The 25,768-nt window shown below is 36.2% G+C and overlaps 1 protein-coding gene across 1 annotated transcript in view; it reads left to right on the top strand.

Moving 5' to 3' along the window:
- The window catches only part of USP47 (ubiquitin specific peptidase 47), a 40,916-nt gene extending 15,773 nt beyond the window's left edge, over window positions 1-25,143 (top strand). The window contains 20 exon segments of the mRNA XM_009994238.1: window positions 632-727; window positions 817-969; window positions 1,907-2,074; window positions 4,014-4,145; window positions 4,853-4,929; window positions 5,225-5,280; window positions 7,955-8,067; window positions 8,930-9,034; window positions 9,984-10,191; window positions 10,624-10,739; window positions 11,789-11,908; window positions 13,215-13,992; window positions 15,606-15,781; window positions 15,963-16,043; window positions 17,067-17,182; window positions 18,455-18,573; window positions 20,889-21,019; window positions 22,447-22,494; window positions 22,583-22,713; window positions 23,706-25,143. Coding sequence (XP_009992540.1) covers window positions 632-727; window positions 817-969; window positions 1,907-2,074; window positions 4,014-4,145; window positions 4,853-4,929; window positions 5,225-5,280; window positions 7,955-8,067; window positions 8,930-9,034; window positions 9,984-10,191; window positions 10,624-10,739; window positions 11,789-11,908; window positions 13,215-13,992; window positions 15,606-15,781; window positions 15,963-16,043; window positions 17,067-17,182; window positions 18,455-18,573; window positions 20,889-21,019; window positions 22,447-22,494; window positions 22,583-22,713; window positions 23,706-23,880 — 3,099 coding nt within the window. The 3' untranslated portion in view covers window positions 23,881-25,143.
- Window positions 25,144-25,768: the final 625 nt, after the last annotated feature.

Below are 25,768 nucleotides of genomic sequence, written 5' to 3'. Positions count from 1 at the left end.
TCCTCCTAGGAGGTGGCCATATTTCATCCTCACTCTTTCAGAAGTGGAGCTCAATTACTCTCTCTCCCTTCTTTCCCCACCTTTCACTTGAAAAAGGTTCTATCTCCTAAGTCCCTTTGTACAGTGGGAGTAAGGCTGAGTATCTGAGTACCAGTGTTTCCTGCAGCCTCCCCCTAACCCAGTAATTCTTGGATGGTATCCTTGAAACCCAAAATAAGCATTCCAAAATTGAGGGAGGACAGGGCCAAAGCAGGGTTAAAATATAAGCAGTTGATTGAACAGACAGGACTAAATGTGATGTGCAAGATAACAGGAATAAATGATATTTTATATGCTGTGTTTATTAAAAAAAAAAGTCCATTTGGATTCATCAAATACTGAATGAAATATAGTTAGTGGTAATTTGTGAATTGACTTAATTGAATTGTGAATTTAATCTTGGGCTGGGTAGAAAGGTTGATTTCTCTTAATATTTTTCTGTCTGTATCAAAATTTTAGATCAAATTTTGGTGGTTGATTTAGTTGAAGTAATTGGTACATGATTGAGATTTCATTGTAAAGCTACTGTTCTGATTTATATCTACCTAGTAAACACTTGTTTAAAAATCAGGTAACATCTTTTTATTATTAGGAAGAAGCACTGCATGCTTTCATTCAGCCTGAGACTCTTGATGGCCCCAACCAGTATTTTTGTGAACGATGTAAGAAGAAATGTGATGCAAGGAAGGTAAAGACTCTCCAAATGGTTTGCTAAAATGACTTTTGGTAAACATTAACCTGGCAATGGTAGCATAATCTTGTATTTGCTTCATTTAGGGTCTGAGGTTCTTGCATTTTCCCTATCTGCTGACATTACAGCTGAAGAGATTTGACTTTGATTATACCACTATGCACAGAATTAAACTCAATGATCGTATGACTTTTCCTGAAGAGTTGGACATGAGTGTCTTCATTGATGTTGAAGATGAGGTAAAGTGTTTGGTTTCAGAGAAGTCTTTAAGTTACATGAAGTTTCTTAATAAGAACATTACAATGTTAGTCTACTAAGCCCATTTAAACAATATTATTCATCTATGAAGATGTCCTTTAGCTATGACAATGTTTTAATCGAAGTTTTAAAATCTGTGTGGTATTTTCTTAATTGAAAAGAAAGTATATATTTTTAATCACTGTAGGATTTTTATGTTTCAATAAGAAGCTGTTTCTGATTTCTTCAGATGAGTGATTTAAAAGCAGAAGTATTTAAGGATTCCGTCTATACTGGAAATCCAGAATGAAACATATTTCTTAAACTTGTGTCTTAATCTCTTTTGATCACACAAGGTGATGTAAAGTTTTAAAACTTGATATGTTGAGATGAGTCCAGAAAACATTAGTGGTTAATTCCTTCCTTCTGACTCTCAATGTTGTGTGTTCTGTAGAAATGAGATTTGTTAAAAAAATTTTGTTTCACTTGTGTCTTCTTCTGGCTTTTAACTCTTCTGAGTTTGGCCAAAATTAGTTGAAATGGAAGGAAAATCTTTGTGGATGAAATGTTTCTAGTCAAATGACTTCTGATTAACAGGATGATACTATAATAGAATTTGTTATCTGATATTAGACTTCTAGTTATTTAATTGAATTAACTAGTAAATGGGAGAGAGTAGCAACATATTATTTTGTCAAGCGTGACACCAGGTAGTTACCATTCAGTTGCACACAAGACTTGGAAGTGTTGATGTAAGAGGTTGGCAAAAGGCAGTTACTAACTGAAACAAGTCGGTTCTCTGTGCTGGATTGCAGACATCTCTAGGATTTTGAGCAGTTACTGTTTTGCAGATAGGAACTTTTTTCACAAATGTATTATTTTTTGTTCTGTGTAACTTGTAATGATGCATAATATTAATATGTATGTCGTCTTTTTAAGAAGTCTCCTCAGACGGAGAGTTGCACAGATAGTGGTGCTGAAAATGAAGGCAGTTGTCACAGTGATCAGATGAGCAATGATTTTTCTAATGATGATGGAGTTGATGAAGGAATCTGCCTTGAAAGCAATAGTGCAGCAGAAAGAATTTCTAAAGCTGGCAGTGAAAAGGTATGTTTAAAAAAACCATTGTACTAGGTCTGATTGGGATGGAGTTAAATTTCTTCATAGCAGCCCATAGTATGGTGCTCTGTTTTGGATTTGTGACTGAGTGTTGACAGCACATCAGTGTGTTAACTCTTGCTGAGCAGTATTGCACAGCAGTAAAAAGTGAGGAATTTCCTAAGTAGTTGTTGCTCAGAGACTAGCTGTGCTTTGGTGTGTTGGTGGGAGGTCGTGAGCAATTGCCTTTGCATCACTGCATGATTACTTTTTTCTTCTTTGCTTATTAAACTGTCATTATCTCCAACCACAAGTTTCCTTACTTTTGCTCTTCTGATTCTCTCCACCATCCCACTTGAGGGGAAGAGTAAGTGTCTGACTGGGTGGGTGCTTAGTTGCTGGCCAAGGTCAAGCCACCACAAATGTAGGTAATAGAAATACAAATAATTCTGATATTAGGGTTGAGATGGGGGAGTGGGAACATGTGTTTTTATTCAAATTCAAAAAACTGACACTGAAGCACAGAAGAGCATGCAGCTACTTTGCAGGTCACCTGAGAATAAAGGCCTTCCCAGTTTGTCAGATTGAGAAGTCCCAGTTAAGTTGTTTGGCAGTAGACCCTCAAAGTGAAGACACCTTTGCCTTGTGAGGAGTGTTTTTTCTTTAAGGACAGCCTTCAAAGTCCTACCAGCTTTGACTGCAAAAGTGTCTTGCAGTTTAGTAGTAGGAGAAAACTGGAAGAGACCGTGGATCTAAACATTAAATATTCTTTCAATTCTCTTGAGTTAATATAAAAGAATTGAGCTGCAAGTCTGTCTAGGATAGTAATCATCTTCATGTGGGATGCCCAGTAGCTTTTAATCAGACTTGTTAGGATGTTACTTGGCTGTAACTGATATTTTCATAAATATTTAAAGGCTGACTTGTATTTTAATCTGGACATTTGTCCCGTATACATTTATCTTAAACCATATGAGAGAGTTTTCTGATAAATGTTCTGAATTCTGCCAACCTTACCTGGAAAAATGAGATAGTCACTTGACTGTAACAGGGACAGAGTATAGCAATGAATCTGTAATGCAAATCTCATGTCCTAGTGTTGACAGTAGCTTTGGCCAGTTAATTCATACTAACTGTTCTCAAGGTGAATTGGCTGTCAGGTGAACTGGTTTGGATATCTTAATAATGGATGCAGTGTATGCTAAGAATTTACAGAGCATTTCCTCTCTAAAACCTAAAAATAATAAATCCTTGTAGCACTTGTGTGGGTCAATATTGACCAGTGTTATTTTTTTAATAAGTATACACGACACTAATGGTATATCCTTAGTATCCTTTATTTCCATCCCTTTAGCTAAAAAGAAAGGGTAACAACAGCAATCTCAGAGTGAAGTGAGATAAATTGAGAGTGCTGATAAGCACTGAATGGTGTGTTACTGGTTTGCAATATACAAAAAGGGGCAAAAAGTGAATATTCAAGAGTGCAGAGAAGCATAATAGCAAATAAGCCTAAACTTTGTAGCTATGGGCAGGTTGGTCATTAATTCTGTTTCTTGTGTGGAGATATGCTTAATGCTTATCTAGCTTAAGAATTCACCAAGTCAGAGCTTGTGCAGAGTAGTAGTAACAGTGATGCATTAAGGCATTTTAAAATGTTTCAATGTTGTTTGGGCCTTTTTTAGTCTTTTGGGCCTTTCTGTCCCCAACAGCAGAAGGGGAAACTCCTTTCTACTTCCACTGTTACACACTTTTGGATAATGTTTAGCTTATCAGAGCTCTGATTATTTATTTTTTTTCTGTGTCTGTTGCAGTAATGCATTTCTGTTACATGGATCTGTTTTGTAACACGCAACTATTTATATATTTGGGTTTAATTTTTTTTTAAAGTTTTTTGTAATTATGATTTGGTCACCTTAACATGTATCACAGATTTTTCTTCTCTCCCCAGAGTTCTTTACTGTATGAGCTGTTTTCTGTTATGGTTCATTCTGGTAGTGCTGCTGGTGGCCATTATTATGCCTGTATAAAATCTTTCAGTGACGACCAGTGGTACAGCTTTAATGATCAACATGTTAGCAAGGTAAAAATAGTATTTTTAGTTATCTTGTGTGCTCATAGATGAACCAGTAAGTTTGTATTTTGCTTGTGATTTTTTTTCATTTATAATAAAGTTGCTTTCATGTGCAAGTATTTCAAGCATTTACCTTGTTTCATATTCTTACCCTAATGTCTTGCCATACATGTATGTTTCACTCATTAGATTAACTGATTTCTATATGAATTTTTTCATTTATGTATGAGGTTTTGTGTATTGGGGAGGGAAGTGTTTCTTCTTGATGGTGAAGGAGGGATGGTTCATAAAGGACCCTTTGTTCATGTACAGACTGCACTGGATATAGAATTTTGCCTTCTATAAATGTGAAAAATACCTCTTGCTTAGAGAATTGTGTTTGTAGATGTATTCTGACCCAGACTGTGCTGTTAAATGTGTCCTGCTGATGCATTTCAGATTTATATGTATCAAAAAAAGTTATTGCAGTCAAAAACTTGGATAATAGTTTTCTAAAAAGTTCCTGCTTTGAAAAAAAGCACAACTTTTTATATTCATTGTAAAATAAGGGGACATAACTTTTTAAAACAGATTTTTTTCAGTCAGTAAATAAGCCAGAATATTTTTAAGAATTAGAATTATTAATGTTGTGTGTTGATTCTGCCATTTTTCCTAATGAGAATAAATGCATCTCGCTTAATGCAAGTTTCTCAATAATTAAATTTATTTTCTGTTAGATAACTCAGGAAGATATTAAGAAAACATATGGTGGATCTTCTGGAAGCAGAGGCTATTATTCCAGTGCTTTTGCTAGGTTAGTACTGTAAAACTACTTTTCTTTCTGGTAGTGTTTTAGTGTAATCAAATGAGTGGCCAGGATGCATGTGCTTTACGTTTTAGCTTAAAATTAACAGTAGATGCTTCAAATAGTTGTAAAAACTATCCTGACTACTGTTTCAGATCATTAAAATAACGTGATATTTATTTTTGAACATTCTTTCTGGTTAGTTTATTGCTAAGATCCATATATCCTTACTGAAAACAAAACTTTTGAAGTCAGTATTGGACCTCCTGTCTGATAAACTCATAACTATTCTTTCCTTCACCAGCTCCACAAATGCATACATGCTGATATATAGACTGAAGGATCCAACAAGAAATGCAAGTAAGTATGTTTTGCAGTTGTTAACTAGTAAGAATCTGTTACGGAATAAGGAGATATTTACATGTGAGGAGTCTGGATTTTTGGGAGGGAGACAGAATTGGTATTTTTAGGGTAAGCTCAAGTAACTTGTATACGAAGCTTTCTTTTATAGTTTTTCATTACTCTTACTGTAATAAACTTTTATGGGTCATTAGGACACAATCACAAAATAAATTTTCTAATTTTTTAGGGTTTTTTATATCATGGAAATTAAAACCATACTGGGTGACACTATAATGCTATGGTTGATATGATGCTTGATTGATAGTAGAATAAAAAATAAATTTCTTCACTTAAAAATACATGTGTACGATCTTCATAAATGATTAAGTTCTAGACTTTTAAACCAGCCCTTGTTGCTTGTGTTTCATTTTGGAAGTGAGACAATATACTAGAATTTTTGTAGTCAGTAACACGTCTTGGATTTCACAGTCCTTTTTTCGCCAAATCTCTTACTCGGTTTGCCAAGGCTTAGAGGAAGCCTGGCCCCGTCTAATAGCTGACAGATTGATTGATTAATCTTTGAAATATGACACAGCGGAAAATGAAGATTCCTTTTGGATTCAAAACAGGAATGTCTGGTTGGAGGCTTCATTGACGTATTGGCTAATTCTGTAGGGCTGTTCATATTACTAAGAACTGTAAATGTCTGGGATTTCTCTTGTAGTTCTTTTTAATAATACAGTATTATTTTCTGGGAAAAAAAAACACAAAACATTTTAAATTTAAAATTAAAGCACATTAAAATGATGCAGTAGTAAATACATTTGATAGAAAAGAATTTTAAAATCAAAATAGAAGGAAGCATGTTAACTTGCTGTTTTCATGTTCCTGTTAATCTCTTTTTAGCACTGCTGGAGAAGGAAAACCAGAAGTGCAGTGACTAGCCATACTTGCTCTCATCAGCAGTGTGCCTGAAAAAATCCAGTATTTTGTTAGTATTCTAACTGCTTGAATTGAGCCAAAAATTATTTTGCTTGCAGTATCAAAGCTGTATTTTTATATTGTTTTTACAGGAAAAATTCAGCAGTCAGCCCTTATAAAAGGGAACATGTGAATTTGTAGCCCGGTTAGACTGATAGGGTAAACTGTTGGGGTGTGTTCACTTGGCAGAACTTTAATGCCCTGAAGTGCACAGAAAAATTCAGTCAGTGAATTGTTTTTCCTAAAACCTTGAGCAGATGAGAAACCACGAAAAGGCAGGTCTGCGTTCTTGCTGTTTTTGTTTGTTTTTTTTTCATTAAATGCTCAAATGGCTGGGTGTCCAGAAGAATAGATCCAAGTTCGTAAGAATCTTAAAATCATCCTTTGTAGGGAGAATGTTTTAATATCTGGATTCATTTTATTATTTTATTTAGAAAATAATAATTCTAAAACTAATAAAAATAGACTTGTGACTACTTGTATATCAGTATATTCCAAGTGTTTTTATGTTACTTGCAGCAAATTTTTCATCTCATTTCAACATCCTAATAAACACAGAGCTCATTTATTTTTAGCAGCAATCTGTTTTGTCATATACAGAGTACTTCTAGATGTGCTACTATGCTGCTGCTTTTTTCACAAAAAAGTTGAACAACAGTATTTGCTGTGAGGAAACAGGAAGGGAAAAAACTCAGTATCTCACAAAATCAAATTTTCTGGCTTCTCTGTACTTCTAAGAATTTGTGATAGACGGGAGAGTGTAGTTATTAAAAATACTAGTTCTTAAAGTAACAATATCTGAAGTAGGTGCTTTATGTAGTTTTGAAGTGGATTTGGCACAAGGATACTGTTAAATCAACAGCTTGATAAAGCAGTGAGTCTGAAGAGCAACAAAAATAATGCCATTTCAATATTTGAATCATTGAGACAATATTATTTGTTCTGGACAAGAAGTAATTTTAAGTAGTATGAGGCTTAAGAACAAATAGCAGCCATAAATAAAGTCTATGGGTCAACAGCTGTTGTTGGATATGGATTTTTCCTGTAAGTGCTGTAATTGTAAATTCCTCAACAAGCAAATAGAGAAACTCAGTCTGCAATTTCAGATTTCTTGAATGTGTCAAACCCATTTTTAAATTAAAAAAATTCTTTGCCCAGTCACTTGCAGTAGGAGTGACACCAGAATTAGAAAACAACAGCATTTCCAAAAGTTGATTTTTTTTAAACTTGAAGTATTGTATTTTCTGTTTCTCTTTATGAAACAAAACCTCTTGAAGTACACTAATCTGTATTTGCAACATTTACTTTATCACAATATAGATTATATCTTTTGACTTCTATTATGAGCTAGTTAACTTTCTAGAACAGAATTTACCTTTATTTTAAAAACAGGGTCAAGTGCAGTCATCAGTCTTTGCATATTTCTTTACAACAGCAAAGCTTCCCTTTCTGATACTGGAGCAGTAATCTTTTGCTGTTGACATTTTCTTGTGTTGCTGATGTGTAATTAGAAGGCATGAAAGGCTGACTTTGTTTTGGTTTGGTTTAAATAATGAAAAAGAGAACAGGACATGGCACAATGGGAAATTTGGGTGGAGGAGAGGGAAGAAGGCAAGAAAGATAATTACTAAGTATACTCCTAATTCCTAAGATGCTGCCCACTGTGGAAAAAATTATTTTTTAAAAACTATTGCTTTCTTTTTACTGGTAGAGTTTCTTGAGGCACATGAGTACCCAGAGCATATTAAACAATTGGTACAGAAAGAGAGAGAACTGGAAGAACAAGAGAAGAGGCAACGTGAAATTGAGCGCAACACTTGCAAGGTTAGAATTTCTGCCGAATTCATGTTTCTTCAGTAAATAGTAATTTCTTATACTGCGGTCCAAGGATTGTTTTGTGATAAGTGAATTTGTATTAACTCTTTAAAGAGTTGTACACCTATTGGAAGCCTGGATGCAGTGGGGCCATATGTTGGAGGTATTCATCAGAGTTTTTTGTTGAGTTCATGTCTTCCATGTGATTTTATATTGGTATTAAAAATAAAACTACAGTTAATTGACATAATGTGATTTCAGCAACATGAATTTCAAAGAGTATGTAATGTTATGTGTATTTCAGGTGTTTTATACTATTAAATCTTTTCATATTGTGACCCTCTGTGAAATATTGTTTCTTAAACTAATTTGAAATAATTATTTGGCAGAAAGACTGGGGTCTTTTTCCAACCACAGATTCAGTAGTAACAAATAAAACATGACATCTGTGGCTTACAAGCATGACAGTCAGCTGGTCTACCTATGAGTCAAGTGGTTGATATATTAGGAGGTTCTCTGTGGTTGTGAAATACCTAATTGTATGTGAAAAAGGAATTTCATTGTTCCTATGTGCTTTTTGTTTTGGAGGATTTGCACCCTGCCTACAATTTCAAAATATTATAGACAATGTACACTAGCTTTTAAAAAGATCTTCATATGCATAAATACACATTAGTGTTACCTACTGTGCCTTTCAAGTTTTCTATCTGCATGTGTGTAACCACTGCAAGAACTGTCCTAGAGCTGAAGTAGAGCTAAAGGTGTATTTTCTGTTTGATTGAATATTTGATAGTAAATGTGAGGGTATTCTAGGATGAGAGGTGTTTGCAAATACCTTCATGATAATTTTTCTTCCTTTTGTATTTCATAGATTAAATTGTTCTGCATGCATCCTACAAAACAAATAATGATGGAGAACAAACTAGAAGTTCACAAGGACAGGACACTCAAGGAAGCTGTGGAAATAGCTTACAAGGTATGCTATGTATAACAGGATAGCTTAATTTTTAGATGTAATATTTTCTGCTGTTTATCTTCAGTTTTTTAATTTCTAATGCTGTGGGACTGTTGAAGGGGTTGGTGGCGGTGTTTTGTGTTGAGGGTGTTTTTTTTGGTGTTGGTTTGGGGTCTTAAGAGGTGTTCTAGTTGAGGATTGTTCACTGAGTATTCTGTTAGTAGTCATTAGATGATTTCCAACTGGAATGCAATAGTCTGCCTTTTTGAAAGGCAATGTAATTTTACATAACCTTATTTTAAATTCAATGAGAGCTGCTGTTAGACTCACCATAGCCTCAGTAAATTGAAAAAATTCTGTATGCTTGTATTTGTATTGCAGTAGATTGTTGTATTAGATATGTAATGAGAGAATTCTTTCAAGAAGCTTCTTGCATAGCTAATACAGTAACATCAGTGGGCATCGAAATATTTGTTGAGTTTTGCCATCCACAAACAAGTAGAAGTTCAAAACATCTGTTCTTTCTATATGCATCTACAACAGGGAGAGTTACCAGCAAGGCAGTTAGAGATTTGGAATATGCTAAGACCTCCTTGAGATGCATGGAAGATAGTTCCTTCCTCATGCTTCTAAGATGCCATTTGATGTATCTGGCTGGCAATGTGTTCCTCTGAGTAGGCTTCTAGGACCTGGCCTCCTGTGCCTATCTACATGCCTTTCAAAATTCCCTCTTCTCTGCATTTTGTTGCAGACTTGTCTTCCAATTTTGAAAACAAGTATATGTATATTGCATACTTGTGTGTATAATACAGATGATGTGTGCATGTATTTTTCTAAAACTGAATTGAAATTTTTTTAAGGATTCCTGGTTGTACATGTACTGAGATATTTTGAGTTTACATGGGAAAAGCTAAATTCACAAATAAACGGTTATTAAATGTTTGGGGTTTTTTTTGTGTGCATCTTTTAGCTGATGGATTTAGAAGAGGCAGTTCCTTTGGATTGCTGTCGTCTTGTCAAATATGATGAGTTTCATGACTACTTGGAACGATCATATGAAGGAGAAGAGGATACACCAATGGGTTTATTACTTGGAGGTGTCAAATCGACCTACATGTTTGACTTACTGTTGGAAACAAGAAGACCTGACCAAATCTTCCAGTGCTATAAACCTGGTGGTAAGACATGTAATTATGGCATGAAAAGAAAACTTTAAAACATAGAACTTCCTTCATTATGATGTGTGAAAGAAGACAAACTTTGTTGTACTGAATTCTACAAAGCCAGTACTCGGAACTACATTCTGTGCTGTGTTACTAACTTATTCCAAATTGAAGTAGTTCTAAGGTATATTGAAACTTGCCAAACTGTGGAATGTTTTTTGTTGTCTTGGCCTTAACATTGATCTGATAATGGAATTCTGAAATTGGACTGCTTTTCAAATTCGTTACTGTTTGTATGTATTTAATGCAACCCCTTGATCAGTGTATCAGACAAGCATGTGTGTAAATACATGCTCTTAGCCTCTTGAACTCTCTTTATATATATATGTGTGTGTGTATATATTTTTTTTTTTTAATACGTGGTTTTCTTTTTCCCCTTCCCTACAGAAGTCATGGTAAAGGTTCATGTGGTTGACCTAAAGACTGAATCTGTTGCTCCTCCAATAAGTGTACGAGCTTATTTGAATCAAACAGTTTCAGAATTTAAACAGCTAATTTCAAAGGTAATTTACAGTTGTTAAAGACTTGTATTTTCCAGAGTTTTCATTCATTCTGACTGTGATGTGTCATAATTTAAATATCTAAAATGAGAGCCTGCACCTTTTGCAGCTCATACTGTGTGTCATGTCCAGTTGGTTTAGGTTAATTGTTACAGTTGGACTTGTCTGTGTGCTCACTGCTGCTAAAAGCAGCCATCTGCTTCTTGGTTTCATCCAGAGTTCTAACTTGGCTTTTGCATTAACTTAGCTGCTGTATGGCCACATTGCTTGCTAGCTTACCAGGCACTACTTTTTTTGAGGAAGCTGAAGAGTTGGTTTGTGTTCTTTTGGGTTAGTAGCTTCAACCACTACACTGGGTAGCCAGTCAATGGCAGAACCAGTGAACTGTTACCGTATAACTGAACCATTATGTAACTTCCCCCACTGGCTTCAGTGATTAAAATATGATATCCAAAGCTGTCCACATTCTTCCTACCAATCCCCCTTTTCATCTCGGCAGCCACTTGTTATTAAGATGCAGATTGATTTTTACAGGGTCTTCAACAATGGGATGTTACTCCTTCCATTGAATTAGAAGACAGGCATTTTACTGTCAGTTCTGTGCAAGATAGTTCAGGGTTTGGTGTAACTTTGTGATATTTCTTATGAAATATCTCAGTAATTTGAATTCAGTCTAAGAATTAAGTGAACAATGTGAAAAAACTGCTGCTTGAAAATATTTTTATTTTCAATTGGTTCACACCCTAAACAATAAGACTGATTCTTTATATTACTGGTCATTAACAATCTTCCAGTTTTCTGCAAAGCCAAGCTATATTAGTCTGATAACCTTTTGGAAAAACTTATATTTGTTATGTGTCAAAGGGTGGAGAAAAGGAAACTGGGACTGAACAGGCTTAGGAGGTTTTCCTGCACGTTGTCTTTGGCAATCCATAAGTCAATAAACAAACCTGCTTACCTGTGAATAATCTTTAAAAAACCCTAAATACTTGTTCCGGTATTTGAAATAGTTTCCCACAGCGTGTTACCTTACTCTCAATGTCTCATTTTAGGCCACGCACCTGCCTGCTGAAACAATGCGAGTGGTATTAGAACGTTGCTACAATGACTTGCGTCTTCTGAACATTTCCAGCAAAACACTGAAAGCTGAAGGCTTTTTTAGAAGCAACAAGGTATATGCTCTAGTTTTTAAATTGTTTGTTTCATGTATTTGTGGACTTCACTGTTGTCTTGTAAAAGGTCTGGATTTCTGTATGGAATTTATAATGGATAACTGTCAATGTTTCACTTGAGTGTCAGTATAGAATTTATAACGGGTAACTGCCACGTTTCACTTGGTGCTGTGTGGGATTTTTAACTAGCAGATACTGTGATGCTGATGAATGCTATAGGCTATATATGAAACTGTTGTGTAGAAGGCAGAGCAGATTCAGAATAATATATCTGGTTGACACTCAAAGGTTCCAATCATGGTGAGTTTCACAACCTTATGATGAAGGTTTTTAGAAGTCAACCCTTAAGGAACTAAGGTGAGCATATCACTATGAAACCTGCCTAATTTGATTCCTAAACCTTCTGAACATCTGTGCTTGCTGTCAGTATTAAAGTTCTTAAGAAACAGATGTCAAAACTAAGAGCAAGATTTTGGTGGGTGTTTGTATTAAATTGGGTAATTTTTACTATGAAGATTCCCCCTAGATAAATTTATACTGTTTTTGCAAAAAGATTTCTGATAAGTCTTTCCAGTAACAGTTAAAATACATTAGAAAAAGAGTAACTTGGTACTTAAATAACATCTAGCATTGTCCTTTTTACTACAGTAGTAGTAGCACATCTTTTAGCTCATTTTGCTTGTCCTCTGTCTCTGAAACTTAAGCTCAAGAGCACACTATTCTCAGTGAAGAAAGATTCGCAAAGGCCTTTGATGACTTGTAGCTGAGCAAAACGATGACATCGACTTGTTATTCGGTTACTTCAAGCCCTTCACATTCACAGTCGCTACAACACTGTGGCCTTTGACAAAAGGAAATTAGGGATTTGTTCCCTTGTGTTCTAATTTGCTTACTTACCCATGTATACATTTGAAGATTTCTTATTTATGATCCTATACTAGAAAATAAAGACAACCAACTGTAGTTGTGGAGCTCATTGCTACCATGGCTAGTGTTAGTGTACAGGTGAAGCAGTGTATCTATACACTTCTGAACAGAAGTAGAAGTGTTCACTGCAGCTGCTGAGTCTGCTTTCAGTTCACTCCAATTTTAACATGATTATAAAAATAAGGGAAAATGAAATCATTACTAAACCACAGACTCCTCAGTCTGTCTTTTTCTACTAATGTATTTTACTACTTTATACAAGGTTGTTTCTTAGTGACATAATTTCTGATGTGTGCTCAATCTTACCTGTTAGCTTTTGTTGCTTTTACTTTTATGTCAAGTAACACTGCATGATAAAACGCTGTTCTGTTATGTTCAGGTATTTATTGAAAGCTCAGAGTCTTCAGATCGCCATGTGGTTTATACAGATTCTCATTTATGGAAACTTTTGGATCGTCATGCCAATACAATCAGACTGTATGTTTCATTACCAGAGCAATCACCTGGATCTCAGTTAAGACGAGCAATTTATCATAAGCCTAGTGGAGATTCAGGCAACTTGGATGAAACCTGTGAAAGAGTAAAAGGACCTGTAGGTAATATGAAATCTGTGGAGGCAATTCTGGAAGAAAGCACCGAAAAGCTGAAGAGCTTGTCCCTGCAGCAGCAGCAGGAGGGGGATAATGGAGACAGCAGCAAAAGCACAGAAGCCAGCGATTTTGAAAACATTGAATCACCTTTAAATGAAATAGACTCTTCAGCATCAGCAGAAAACAGAGAACTTGAAAACCAAATTCAGATTTCTGATCCAGAAAATCTCCAGTCTGAGGAACGGTCAGATTCAGACGTAAATAATGACAGGAGTACAAGTTCAGTGGACAGTGACATCCTGAGCTCCAGTCACAGCAGCGATACTTTATGCAATGTGGACAATGCCCCACTTCCCTTGGCTAATGGACTTGATTCTCATAGTATCACAAGTAGTAGGCGATCAAAAGCAAATCAGGGGAAGAAAGAAACCTGGGACACAGCAGAAGAAGATTCTGGAACAGATAGTGAATATGATGAAAGTGGCAAGAGCAGAGGAGAAGCACAATATATGTATTTTAAGTCAGAACCGTACACTGCAGATGAAGGTTCAGGAGAAGGGCAAAAATGTATGTATTTTTTTATGCCTTAAAATAATTCAGCCTTTATGCTGTCTTAAACGTCTGATGACAGTATTGAAAACTTAATTATATGTCAAATTAAAGCCACTGAAAGTGCAAAGATGGAATGTGGTGTCATGTGTAAAAAAATCTAGCCTGATTTTGATCTTGTAATATGATTACATATTTGAACGGTATCTTGCTTTTTTGTCTTGAAGAAAATGACAAGCTACCTGTGATAGACTTATTTCCTTATATTGAAATTGTTCTCTGGAGAGCAAGCTGATTTGTCTTACAGTGGAAAGAAAAATAGCTGCATCAGCAGAGGGATGGTCTTTCTGATTCAGAATGCAGTTATTTGCTGTGGTTCACAGAAATACAATAGGTACAACGAAGTGTGTGACTGACATGAAAGTGGGTGATGAAGTTCAGTGTAAGCCTCAGTAGTGTAGTAATTGTCATAAAGATAAATCATTAAAACAGTGCTCAGTACCTGCCTATGTTTTATAGTTAATAGAAGAATATTGAAGAACAGCAGGATATAAAATTAATATTTTGAAAGGCAAAGTTTTTCCTCTCAATCCAGAAACTCTGATATAGTAGTAATAATAAATAAAGGGCAAATGTGTTTTGCTGGTTTAATTTTATTTTTTGTTGTAAACAAGCATTTTCATTTTTAAAACCACAGAGAAATTTAATTGAAGCTACTAAAGTTTTTAAAAAATTAATCCTATAGCCTGTAACAATCTTTCTTTGGGGCTAGTCTTAAACTATTTTAACTTTTCCCCCTTTTTTTATTAGTGCTAGTTGGATGCAGGAATAATTTATTTAGAGTAATTTAGATGCTTTCGTAGTAAGCTATAGAAATTATTATCTTGAGGGCAAAGCTTTCCTCATTTATTTAGGATGACAACATGAACAGATTTATAATTGAAATAATTTGGTTTTTTCAGTTAAATATTCCTGCTAGAAAATTCTTATTAGAATGATTTTATTTTATTCTAACACAGTGTAATCATGCTGTAGTTTGTAAGGTAGTTCAAATTGTATGTTAAGAAACACGATTTCTGAAGATCAACTATTCATGTTACTTTCCAGGATCTCATATTACTACAGTGGCTTTTCCTTTATTACAAAATTATTCCATGGAGAAGTCCCTTAATATAGACTTCAGTTTGTCTTGTGAGATCCTGTCAGTTTCCGGAAAATAGAGTTAACCAAACATTTTCATCCTGAAAGCCAGGAGAATAAAGGTTTAGTAGCATATGCCTGGCCACCCCCAACTCAGAAGCACTTCTGTCTCTCTTGAGGCAGGGAAAAGCTGTAGGAGAATTCTCTGCAAACACTCCAGCTGATTATATTTACTGTCTTACTGGGTGGAGAAGATACTACTTTGTTCCACTTCTTCACTGATTACAAAATAGGGGAGTTTGGTACTACTGTGTCTTCCAGGAATATCTATTCCCACCCAAAGGTAAAATGTAAATGTGGCTGTTAATGATTCTGACTTTTCAGTGCTGTTTTGCTGCAAGTGACAACTGAATATTTGGAAATAATACACTAGAGTGGTTTTTTTTGGTAGTGCAGTTTTTCATACCATTTTCATCTTTATTTTTGCTTAGGGCTGATGGTGCATGTTGATAAAAGAATTACACTGTCTGCCTTCAAGCAACATTTGGAGCCTTTTGTTGGAGTTCCATCTTCTCACTTCAAAGTCTTTAGAGTCTACGCCAGCAACCAAGAGTTTGAGAGTGTTCGGCTGAATGAGACACTTTCATCATTTTCTGATGACAATAAGGTTATTCAGAAGTTATTTTGAATCATTAAAAATATACTGGTACAATATAGACAAACTTAAAGCATTTAAAACTTTCTGTTAACCCATCCAGGTGAAATCATTACATTGGACTTGGTAGTGTGCTACAAAGTGTGATTTTTATCTTTATATCAGTTCTAACAGATACTCCTTTGCCTTTTAGATAACTATTAGACTTGGAAGAGCCCTTAAGAAGGGTGAATACAGAGTCAAAGTCTATCAACTTTTGGTAAATGAGCCAGAGGTAAGGTGCTGAATATTTCAAGCTTGATTCATGAAAATATGAATATGTGCCTTGACTAAGATTTTTCTCTGGAATTTTGGAAAGAAAGCCCCTCTTTTCTGTGCAGTGTCCTGCACTTTTTCCTGGATTTAGAAAGGGAACTTGAGATGTTTATGCAGTTTCAAGTACACGATTTAAATGTAGTCTGCAGTATCTCTCAACTGTCTCTGTCCTTCTGCAGTGTAAATGGAGGACAAATTAAAATAATTGTTTTCCTTAAATGTATGAAAGTCATGTAGAATTATTTCCAAGTAGGAAACTGATTTGCTCATGGTTGCAGTTTTCAGCAATACTGTGGTGATATAAGTTGTCACATTCATGCACTGCAGACAGTCCTCCTCAGGATATTTAGCAGGACAGTGGTCCTCTCTGCATAAGACAAACCTGAAACAAAAATGTCTCTCTTGCATTAATACAGCTCACTTGCTTGGTGCATCTTTTGGGAGGTGAGAAGTAGACTGCAGTCTTTAAAAAGTTGCCTTTGTATGTACCTTAATTTCCGATTTTATTTTTTGGACCAAATTGCAGAATAATGCATAGATAAGCATAAGAGACTGAAGGTGAACTGGTGGAGCAGGGTATAAGACAGGTTTAAAAGTAACTTGCAATCATGGAGTTCTGGTCTGTCTGACAAATGAAAGCCAAGGAAGGGCTTTTTTTTTGTTGTTAATCATATGTTTTTTTTAATTTAAAAGCTCCTTTCGAACAGTTTAGAATGTTAACATAGTGTCAGCAATCAGTAACACAACAGAAGGCACTGTTTCTGCAGTGGCATGTGTTCAGGGTGTTTGATCTATCACTAGGCTTCCACTACACAAATTAGTTAAGCCTAATTTTAATCCATTAACTGCCTACCTTGTTTATGAAAAGCATTTTAATTGTCATTTTGCTAGGTGGATGGGGTCACAAAACATGAGCAGGAGGCATGCTTTTCTGTTTAAAAAAAAAACCTTGGTTTTAATCACTTTCTATTTATGTTCACAGCCATGCAAGTTTCTTCTAGATGCAGTTTTTGCTAAAGGAATGACTGTTCGGCAGTCAAAAGAGGAGCTACTTCCTCAGCTTCGAGAACAGTGTGGCCTAGACTTGACAATTGACAGGTAAAAAGACTGCCATCTGTTAAAGTTACCTGGTAAAATATTATTTTAAGATGTGATTGGGTTTTTTCTCTTGTAGAGAAAGGAAGTTATGAAAGGAGCAGAGATAATTTACCTTGGTCTTTGAATCAGCTTGTGAACACAAAGATTGATTTGACAATACTTAGCTTTCACCTGACGTAGAGTGATATAGGGAATACTTAAGTATGTGTGCAACATATCTGCAGGTTTATATCAGAGAAGTTTTATTCTCTCAAAGAAAATACTTTTTTCAGAAAGGAGAGCATGAAGTAAATCAGTTAATAAATAAGCCACCCTCTCTCTAGGTGCAGGCTCAGTGTAGATCACTGTGGCAAACTGCCTCATGCATTATCATAAGGTGTATGTACAGCACTGATCCAGCACCATCTTCCCTTTACCCATAATCAGTTATCTCATCAAGGCTCAACTTGCTTATGGGGCCTTGATTCCACAAACCCTCTGCTGTCAGTTACAAGTGATGTGGTATGTACTGCTCACATCTGTATTCACTGGAATGAGGAAGAACCTGTATGATGTGGTATGTGCGCTGGTGGGGCCTGGACATGTGCCTGTAACCAGGATGGAGCAAAACATTGGAAGACAAGTGTTGGCCCTTTCCTGTTGAGAAAAGTAGTAACCTAGATCTGGACCACGGGGTTTTTTTCCTTTCATCACCATGACTGAGCCAAAGGATTTGTGACTGCTGTGTTTGGGTTATGTTCTCTAGTGCCCTATAATTATGGGACACCACAAAACTGATGTCTGCTTTTGTGCATGGAGAAACCATTGCAGTTGGAAGTTTTGTACTCCTGTTTCATCTCAGTTCTGTTGTTTATACCTCTATTTACCTCTGTAGCTAAATCAAAGCTCATACTTTTATATTGTCACTGGATTGATATAGTAGAACTAAGTACAGAAATTGGACACCAGTCCTCTTCTAATCCTCCACCTCTCCCCTTCTTTCCCATCCCCCTGTCCAAAAAAGTGTTTTCCTTTAAATCCCTACATTTCTTGCACTGAAAAAGCACAACACCGGTTTATTTTCCTTGTTTGTATGAATCATGCAGGACAAAAAGCCAGTAGTGATGCCTTGCTGTCAGGACTATTTCAGAGTGTTAAACTCATTCCTAATAAATCTAACTGTAACTTGCATAAATTTAGTTGTATTTCAGTTTTGTCAGAAAATACTCAAGTTTTCATCTCTAGCAGTGCAAAGTGTTTATCAGCAGATAAAGTGTTTTCTTCGTGTTACAGGTTTCGCCTACGAAAGAAAACCTGGAAGAACCCAGGCACTGTGTTTCTGGATTATCATATCTATGAAGAAGATATCAATATTTCAAGCAACTGGGAGGTCTTCTTAGAAATACTTGATGGTAATAATGATACAATGTGAAGCGAAATAAAAGATAACAATACAGATAAATTTTTTTAGAGAACATTGGAAAATGTATTTCACTTTTTCCTTTTTTAAAGACATTTTAATAGCATTTTATTAGAAAGAAAAATAGAAGCAAAAAATTAAAAGTTTTGCATGAAGCTGGGGAAGAGGATTGTGCAAGTACAGATTTCCTGTGGCTGTGAGGTCCAATAGCAGTACTGCTTTGTGGGTTTATTGCAAACTTTTGGACATGCTGTAGTAGGTAGTTTTTTGCATGTATATGTTTTCATTTTACATAAAAACAGTAGGAATCTCTGTATGTTAGGATTTTATTTGTATTTCATTTTTTGATTAGTATTGGTCATATTTAGTTAGCTGAAATGTGTATGTATAAATGTATAGTTGTTTTTAAAGTCAGCACGGCTGTTCAGTCACTTACTGTGTTTCAGGCAGAAGTGAAAAAAATTATCCTCTGCCATGAAGTGCTGACTTTTTGAACAGACCCAGGTCATCAAAACAACTTTGGATCAAAAGTTAGATAGTTGATTGTTTCTTAAATTCTGCTGAAATGTCACTAAAAACATCATGTGTCTCAAACTGTCCTTTCCTTTTATACTTGAAGTTTGGTTTCTGAATGCAGAAAAAAAAACTTACGGAGGGGGTGGAAATAGGCCATGCTGGTTTTCCTCTAGATTAGCAGATATTTCTGTTAACGGATAGATGAAGAATGTGATTCCATTCATTGAGGAGCTTTCTCCACAAGCATACCTGGCTTAGTCTCATCTAGCTGTTACTCCAGCGTTTTGGCAGCTGTGTTCAATCTTGGTGTCTTTAATTTGTAACAAATTTGTGCAAAGAAAGTACAAATATTTGAAATTAACATGGAAACTTCAAGAAGTCTGCCGATTCCTATAGGCATGTGTATCGGCTCACGTTTCAGTTAAAGCTTTGCAGATTTAAGTATTTTGTGTTAGTTTTAGATTAATTGCTGACTGTTTCTGTACTGAGTGTGTCTTGAAGGAACTACTTCTTAGACCACTGCAGCCCACCTAGTTCAGAGATGTCATGTGATAGACTACAGAGCTTCCCAAGTATTCTGTAATATCTTCTGTAACTGCCTAGCTCTGCCCAAAAGGTGCTGCTATAATCCTGTTGTAGAAGATGCAGCTGAATCTCACTATATTCTGTGAAAATTAAGTTTAATGTACCCACTGCTACCACAGAGGCTGTTAGAAGAGTGTAAAAGCAGCTGCTTTCAGTCAGGTTTTGTGAGGCATCCCACCCTCACCATTGTGCTCATCTTCAGATAAACACGGAAGGCATTAAGCAGGTAAATAAGGCAACTGAGAATAATTTACAGTTAAGTTTCTTAGCATGGCAGCTTTATATCACGCTGTTAGAAACTTACTTCAGTTACTTATTCTCTGAGTCTGAAGAAAACTTAAGTGATTGCTTCAGACTGGAAATAAATGCTAAGAAGCACTAGGTGGCTGTATCTTCATTTCAGACGATAGGTGACTGTTGAAAGGCAGCACAAATATAGTTATAGGAGGTTGTAGGTTGTAGGAGGTATTTAGGGAGAAGCTAAAACAGTGGTGGTGGTTTCATGCAAAACAAGCACGTAATGGTAGACATAAATGTTTAAGCCAAAAGTTCTGCATGCTAAATTACAAAACTATCAACTGATTTAAAATAAAATCAGCCCTTTGTTATCACTTTTGCTTATCTGATTGTAACATTAACAATATTATCCTGTCATCCAATGAAAGCTGTTAGCCTTAAACTGGTATTAAAAGGCTGGAGGCAGTACATACTAAAACTCTTCAGGTGGTAGGAGTAAAGCAGGCTTTAATAACAAGTATACAGTTAGTGTGTGAAATCTAGAAGTCAAATGTGGAGAGCTTATTTGGGTAAAGAAAGAGAAGCACATGAATAAATACCAGATTGCTGAGGAAGGTCTCACCCAAATGTAAGGTCTGAGGGTCAGCCTCAGGTTAGTTGGATAGATTCTGTACATGTAACTGAGCTGGGTGTGATGAAAAAACATGCTCTTACAAGGAATAAATGGCAAGGCTGCCTATGAAAAAATCCTTGAAAGGAGTTGATAACAAGGAAAAGTTCAACTAAATCCTAGTCCTTCCTCTCTTTTTTTGTTTGTTTTTTTTTCAGTGGACCACTTGCAGCACAATTACTGGGTAACTTAGTTTGTGTATTTATATGTATTGCGCTCTTATATATTTGAATATGTTCATGCTATGCTTACTAATTTTAAATAGGATATTTTGTGATGTTAATATATTTCTTTCCTAGGAGTAGAAAAGATGAAATCCATGTCACAACTTGCTGTTTTATCAAGACGATGGAGGCCATCAGAGATGAAACTGGATTCTTTCCAGGAAGTAGTGCTAGAAAGCAGCAGTGTTGAAGAACTAAAAGAGAAGGTAAAAACCTGTAACATGATGCAAGTTTCTTGGGGTTTCTAAGAGCCTAATTGATGTCCCCAGTTGGGCAGCACAGATTTCAGAGATACAAAAATCTCATTGCATGATGTTTATTTCCTTTCCATCTAAAGGAGAACCTCTCACATCCTATTATGTAATTCTTTAATTCTTGGTTTCATGTAATGGTCTAGTATCAAAGTATTCAAGACAAGGCATGCATGCCAAAAAAAAAAAAGTTTAAGAAGCATAATATTACTTGTGTCCTTAATCCTTGAAAAACACTTGTGAAAGAAAAGCTTAGCTATAGTCACTTTGTGTTTTCAAGCCAGTATTTAGGTGTTCCAAAATGCCAAACCTCTCAGCCTCTTCATATTTGAATTTGACAGCTGTTGCTCAGGGACAGTATAACTCTACCAAGTAAACTGAACTATATTTTGATTGGAAAGAAATACGGGTTTATTTTTTTTCCTTAAGTCCAGAACTCTCTCTGAGATGCTTTAATCTTTTTATTCCCACCAGTAATAAGAGAATTTGAATTTGACACAGCTGTAGTAACAGATGTGATCAGGCAGCTTGTCTCTTTCAGATAAATTTCTTGAGCGGAGTGTAGGACTAAGACATTTCAGAATTTGTCTGGCTTTTGTCAGTCTTGTTTGTTTATCCTAGTTTCCTAAGGAAATGAGTTAGAAAATTATATTGGCAGTTAGTGTTTTCTCACCATCAGTTTTATTTGAACACATCTGTTTTAATAGAGTTGAATGAGGCAAGAATCTTAGAGAGGAAATCTCTTTAAAGTTTTGGGAAAATATGCCATCAGAGATAAATGCAAATCTAAGTGTCTGCATTGCCATGCAGACCAGACCACAGCCTGAGCCTGGGTGCTCCGTGGGATGGCCTGGGTGGCCTTGTGACAGTTGTTAGGGCTGGGCAGTGGCAGCAGAGGGCAGGGGTGGATCCTGCTCTGCACCGAGGAGAGACATAGCAGGGGCAGCTGCCAGGAGGACCAGCAACCAGTGGTGGTGCTTGGGGAACCATGGGGTTGTTATGGCAAGTGTCTGGGGGTGGGTTTGTGCATATTTTACAGATTTGCCTGCTCCCAGGCTGAGTTGACGATTATAGCTTTTGTTTCACACAGGGAAACTGCTGATGAGGTGGAGGTTTAGCATGAGGCAATTGTCTCTTTCTTGCAACCTGGATATTATTAATTGCTTCTGTTAATTTTTTTTTTGTCCCTCCTTCACTTTTAAGAGAAGCATGATGACAGGAAATATCACTTGTGACAGCAGTGATTTCAGAAATGTAAGAAATGTGTAGCTTGTCAGCAATTTTGCATGGATACTTTGGATCATTTGAGGACTTTGAATACTTTAATTGACATAGATTTGACAGGAATAGTGTTAAATCCACCTGTTTTCTTCACTTCACAGCTAAGTGAAATAAGTGGAATACCCTTAGAAAACATAGAATTTGCAAAGGTAAGATTTTCCCTACTTTTATCTTTTAATGGCATGAATGTGTTGTTATGAGTTTTGTTTTATTCACTAAGTAATTGCTTCCTCTCAGGGCAGAGGAACATTTCCGTGTGACATTTCCATACTAGAAATTCACCAAGATTTGGACTGGAATCCTAAAGTATCTACATTGAATGTCTGGCCTCTGTACATTTGTGATGATGGTGCAGTAATATTTTATAGGTATGTATTTTTTTATAGTAACCATGCAAAGAAATCTGTATTTAATGTTTGAGAGATGATGGAATCAACAGAAGCTGAAAAATACTTATTTTGTTGTCTTAAAGGAAAAATGCTTATGGAACAGGGTTTCAAAGATTCAGCTGCAGAGTTTTGCTCCTCAGCTTTCTAAAAACATGAATATTAGCTGTTTATTGTTTAAGAAAACAAACACTGCCCTTTTACTTACTTCTCCCTCCTAAACCATTGGAAACAATGCTGAAATCAAAAGTCGTTGCTTTGCTTGGGTGTGTATCTGGATTTAATACCTTTAAACAGACCCATATCCCTTGTAGAGTCTCTGAAAGTCTTGCCTTAGGTTATAGAGAGCAAGGATTTTATTTTCCAGGTTTCTTTCTATGAGAAATTAGTATGGCTTCTTTGGAAAAAAAGGATGCTAGGATAAAAATGTTGCTCACATGAACAGTGTTCATCAGCTGGCAGCAGTAGCCCAGAGGCACTGTTTGAGGCCTAAGAGTTTGAATATTGTCGCTTCTGCTAAAGTCGAGGAGTGAGGGAATGTCTTGAGCACATTGCTTCTGCAGTCTTATTCATAATTACATGTGAGTTTAGGGGCAACAGCTGGTTGGTTATGTGCTGGCCTTGAAGAAAATTATTTGGGAGAGCAGCTGGTAGTTTTTAGGAGGCACAGTCTGACATGCTGCTTCCAACTGCTGGTGCTGTGGCTGAATGAAGAGCAGAGACATAGTTACTTGTAAAGCTTTGCAGGTTGTTGGAGGAGTAGAGGCTTGTTTCTTGCAGCTTTTCCTTGGGTCTGCTGTCAGAATACTGAATGCCTCTGTTAGAAAAGCAGATTTTTTTAGTTTCTGGAGAAGAAAATCTGTAAGGAGCATCATGCTTAGTTGTGTGTTTTACTGTTTCTTCGTGTGAAAAAAAATACCAAAAATGTAATTATGATTGTATCATCTGAATTTTAACATCTCTATTCATTTTAGGGATAAAACTGAAGAATTAATGGAATTAACAGATGAACAGAGAAATGAACTGATGAAAAAAGAAAGCAGCAGACTCCAGAAAACTGGACACCGGGTAACCTACTCTCCCCGTAAAGAAAAAGCACTAAAAATTTATCTGGACGGAGCACCAAATAAAGATTTGACTCAAGACTGATACTCACAATAGCATTTTCCCTGGGGAATTTTTTTGTTTCAAATAAAAAGGTTCACTACTACTGTGTAGTGCCATTACGGCAGGACACTCATTAGGTGTAAAGCGCTGACACCAGCACTGGTTGGGCTGTGTTACCAATCAGAAGCGCAGTGCCCCGCTGGGCCACTGTTTGACTTGGAATCATGTTGTGCACTATAGTCAAATGTACTGTAAAGCTAAAAGGGATGTGCAAATAAAAGATTAGAACTAAAATGTGGGCGGGGAGGGAAAAGAGTGAAAATTTTTTGAGGACAGTGTGCACATAGTAGCTAGTGAAACTAGCCTCAAACGGGATACTCATAGCTTAATAATAAAAGCTGTGCAAAGGCCATGAAAGAATCCTCTTTTCTGTTTGTTTCACTGATACACGCATTACCTCATCAGAGAGTCTGAAGTAAATGTTAACACATTGGTTCTAGAAAAGCAGCAGAAAAGAGTTGAAGATGAAATGGAAGTGCTGCAAGTGTAAAGTTTTAGAATATTCTTCCATAGAGCAGGTAGACTGAGAGGTGTCTGCAGAAAGCTGCCAGCAGGGGTTGGTTCTTTTGCAGGAGTGCTGGTGTAAGGTAAACTGGGTTTTAATAGGTTACGAAGCTGATGAGCAGCTCTACTATATTGAGTTCAATGTGTAAATAAAATTTGCCCTATCCATTCAACAGAACTGCAGCTCAGCTATTTACCATGGTATTTCTTTTCACATATCAACATTCATTGTGTACATTTGGAAGTATAGTTGCCTATTTAAATTTGTATTCATTTTCTGTTTGACAATGTTGGGTACTTTAGGGTTGTATTTCCCCTTGTTAATGAAGTTTTTGTTTTGTTCAGCTACTTTTTGTACATTTTGTTTTTGAGACTGTTACAAGTTTGCATCTTCTCCATCCACTGAAAGTCATCTTATTTTTTCCAGAGTTGATTCCGTAGCTCTATGTAGTAAAATATTGGGGCAACCTCTAACACCTCAACGTATAAACTTGGGTAGTTCAGGTTGTGGTGCAAAGACTGATGCAGTCAACATGATTTCATTGCAAAGCCTAGGAACAGCAATTTTTGCTTTGGTCCATAAAGATCAATAGAGAACAATTCTCCGTAGTTTTTGGAAAACCACCTAATTTATAACAATCAAAAGATTTTGGTAAACTTTTTCATGCCAGATGCTGTTTACAACAATGAACATGCCAATAAAACATTTGTTCATTCTGTTGTGTTATTTTAATCATTAAATGCTGTGGCTTTTATTTGAAAAATTAAAGAATTACTTCATGGAAATGGAGACTTTTCCAAGGCAATGTCAGAATGTAAGGCTGTGTGTATATGTGTATGTGCACACACCCTCCACACATGTGCACAGTACTGCAGGAAGTGTTTTGTTGCCTGTCTGCTGCTTCTCTTCACTTACATTCACACCCAGTTTTTCTTCAACTCTTTAAGTTTCCTTTTCCCAAACTGAATTCCTCACCAGGGAAGCTTCAAAGCTCCAGAGATGACTTGCAGCTAAGTTCTGCTCCGGAGAGGAAAAAGGATTTTAAGTAACTGAATGTTCAGTTCTTCCTTCCATGCTGATGTAAAGCAACCTAAAAATCCTGAGGAATCTGGCAGCTTGAGAACCAGGCACTGCACAGAGCAATTGCCCTTTCTTCCTCTTCTGGTTGACCTGTGCCACCTCTTTTCCAACACAAATTAGGTGGAAGCAGGAGCAAAGGAAGCATCAAATGGGTACTACTCAGTAGGTAAAGTGCTTCATTAAACAGCCCTTTACATACACATAGAGACAGCTGAAGAGCCCTTGGGGGTTTTGGAAGAGAAAAAACTTTACAAATGGGTCATGAATTTTCTTTAAACTCAGACA

Source organism: Chaetura pelagica, unplaced genomic scaffold (assembly GCF_000747805.2).
Source record: "Chaetura pelagica isolate M959 unplaced genomic scaffold, ChaPel_1.0 scaffold153, whole genome shotgun sequence".
NCBI classification, from domain to species: Eukaryota; Metazoa; Chordata; class Aves; order Apodiformes; family Apodidae; genus Chaetura; species Chaetura pelagica.
Note: the sequence above shows the minus strand (reverse complement) of the source record. Positions and strands in the feature narration are given on the sequence as shown.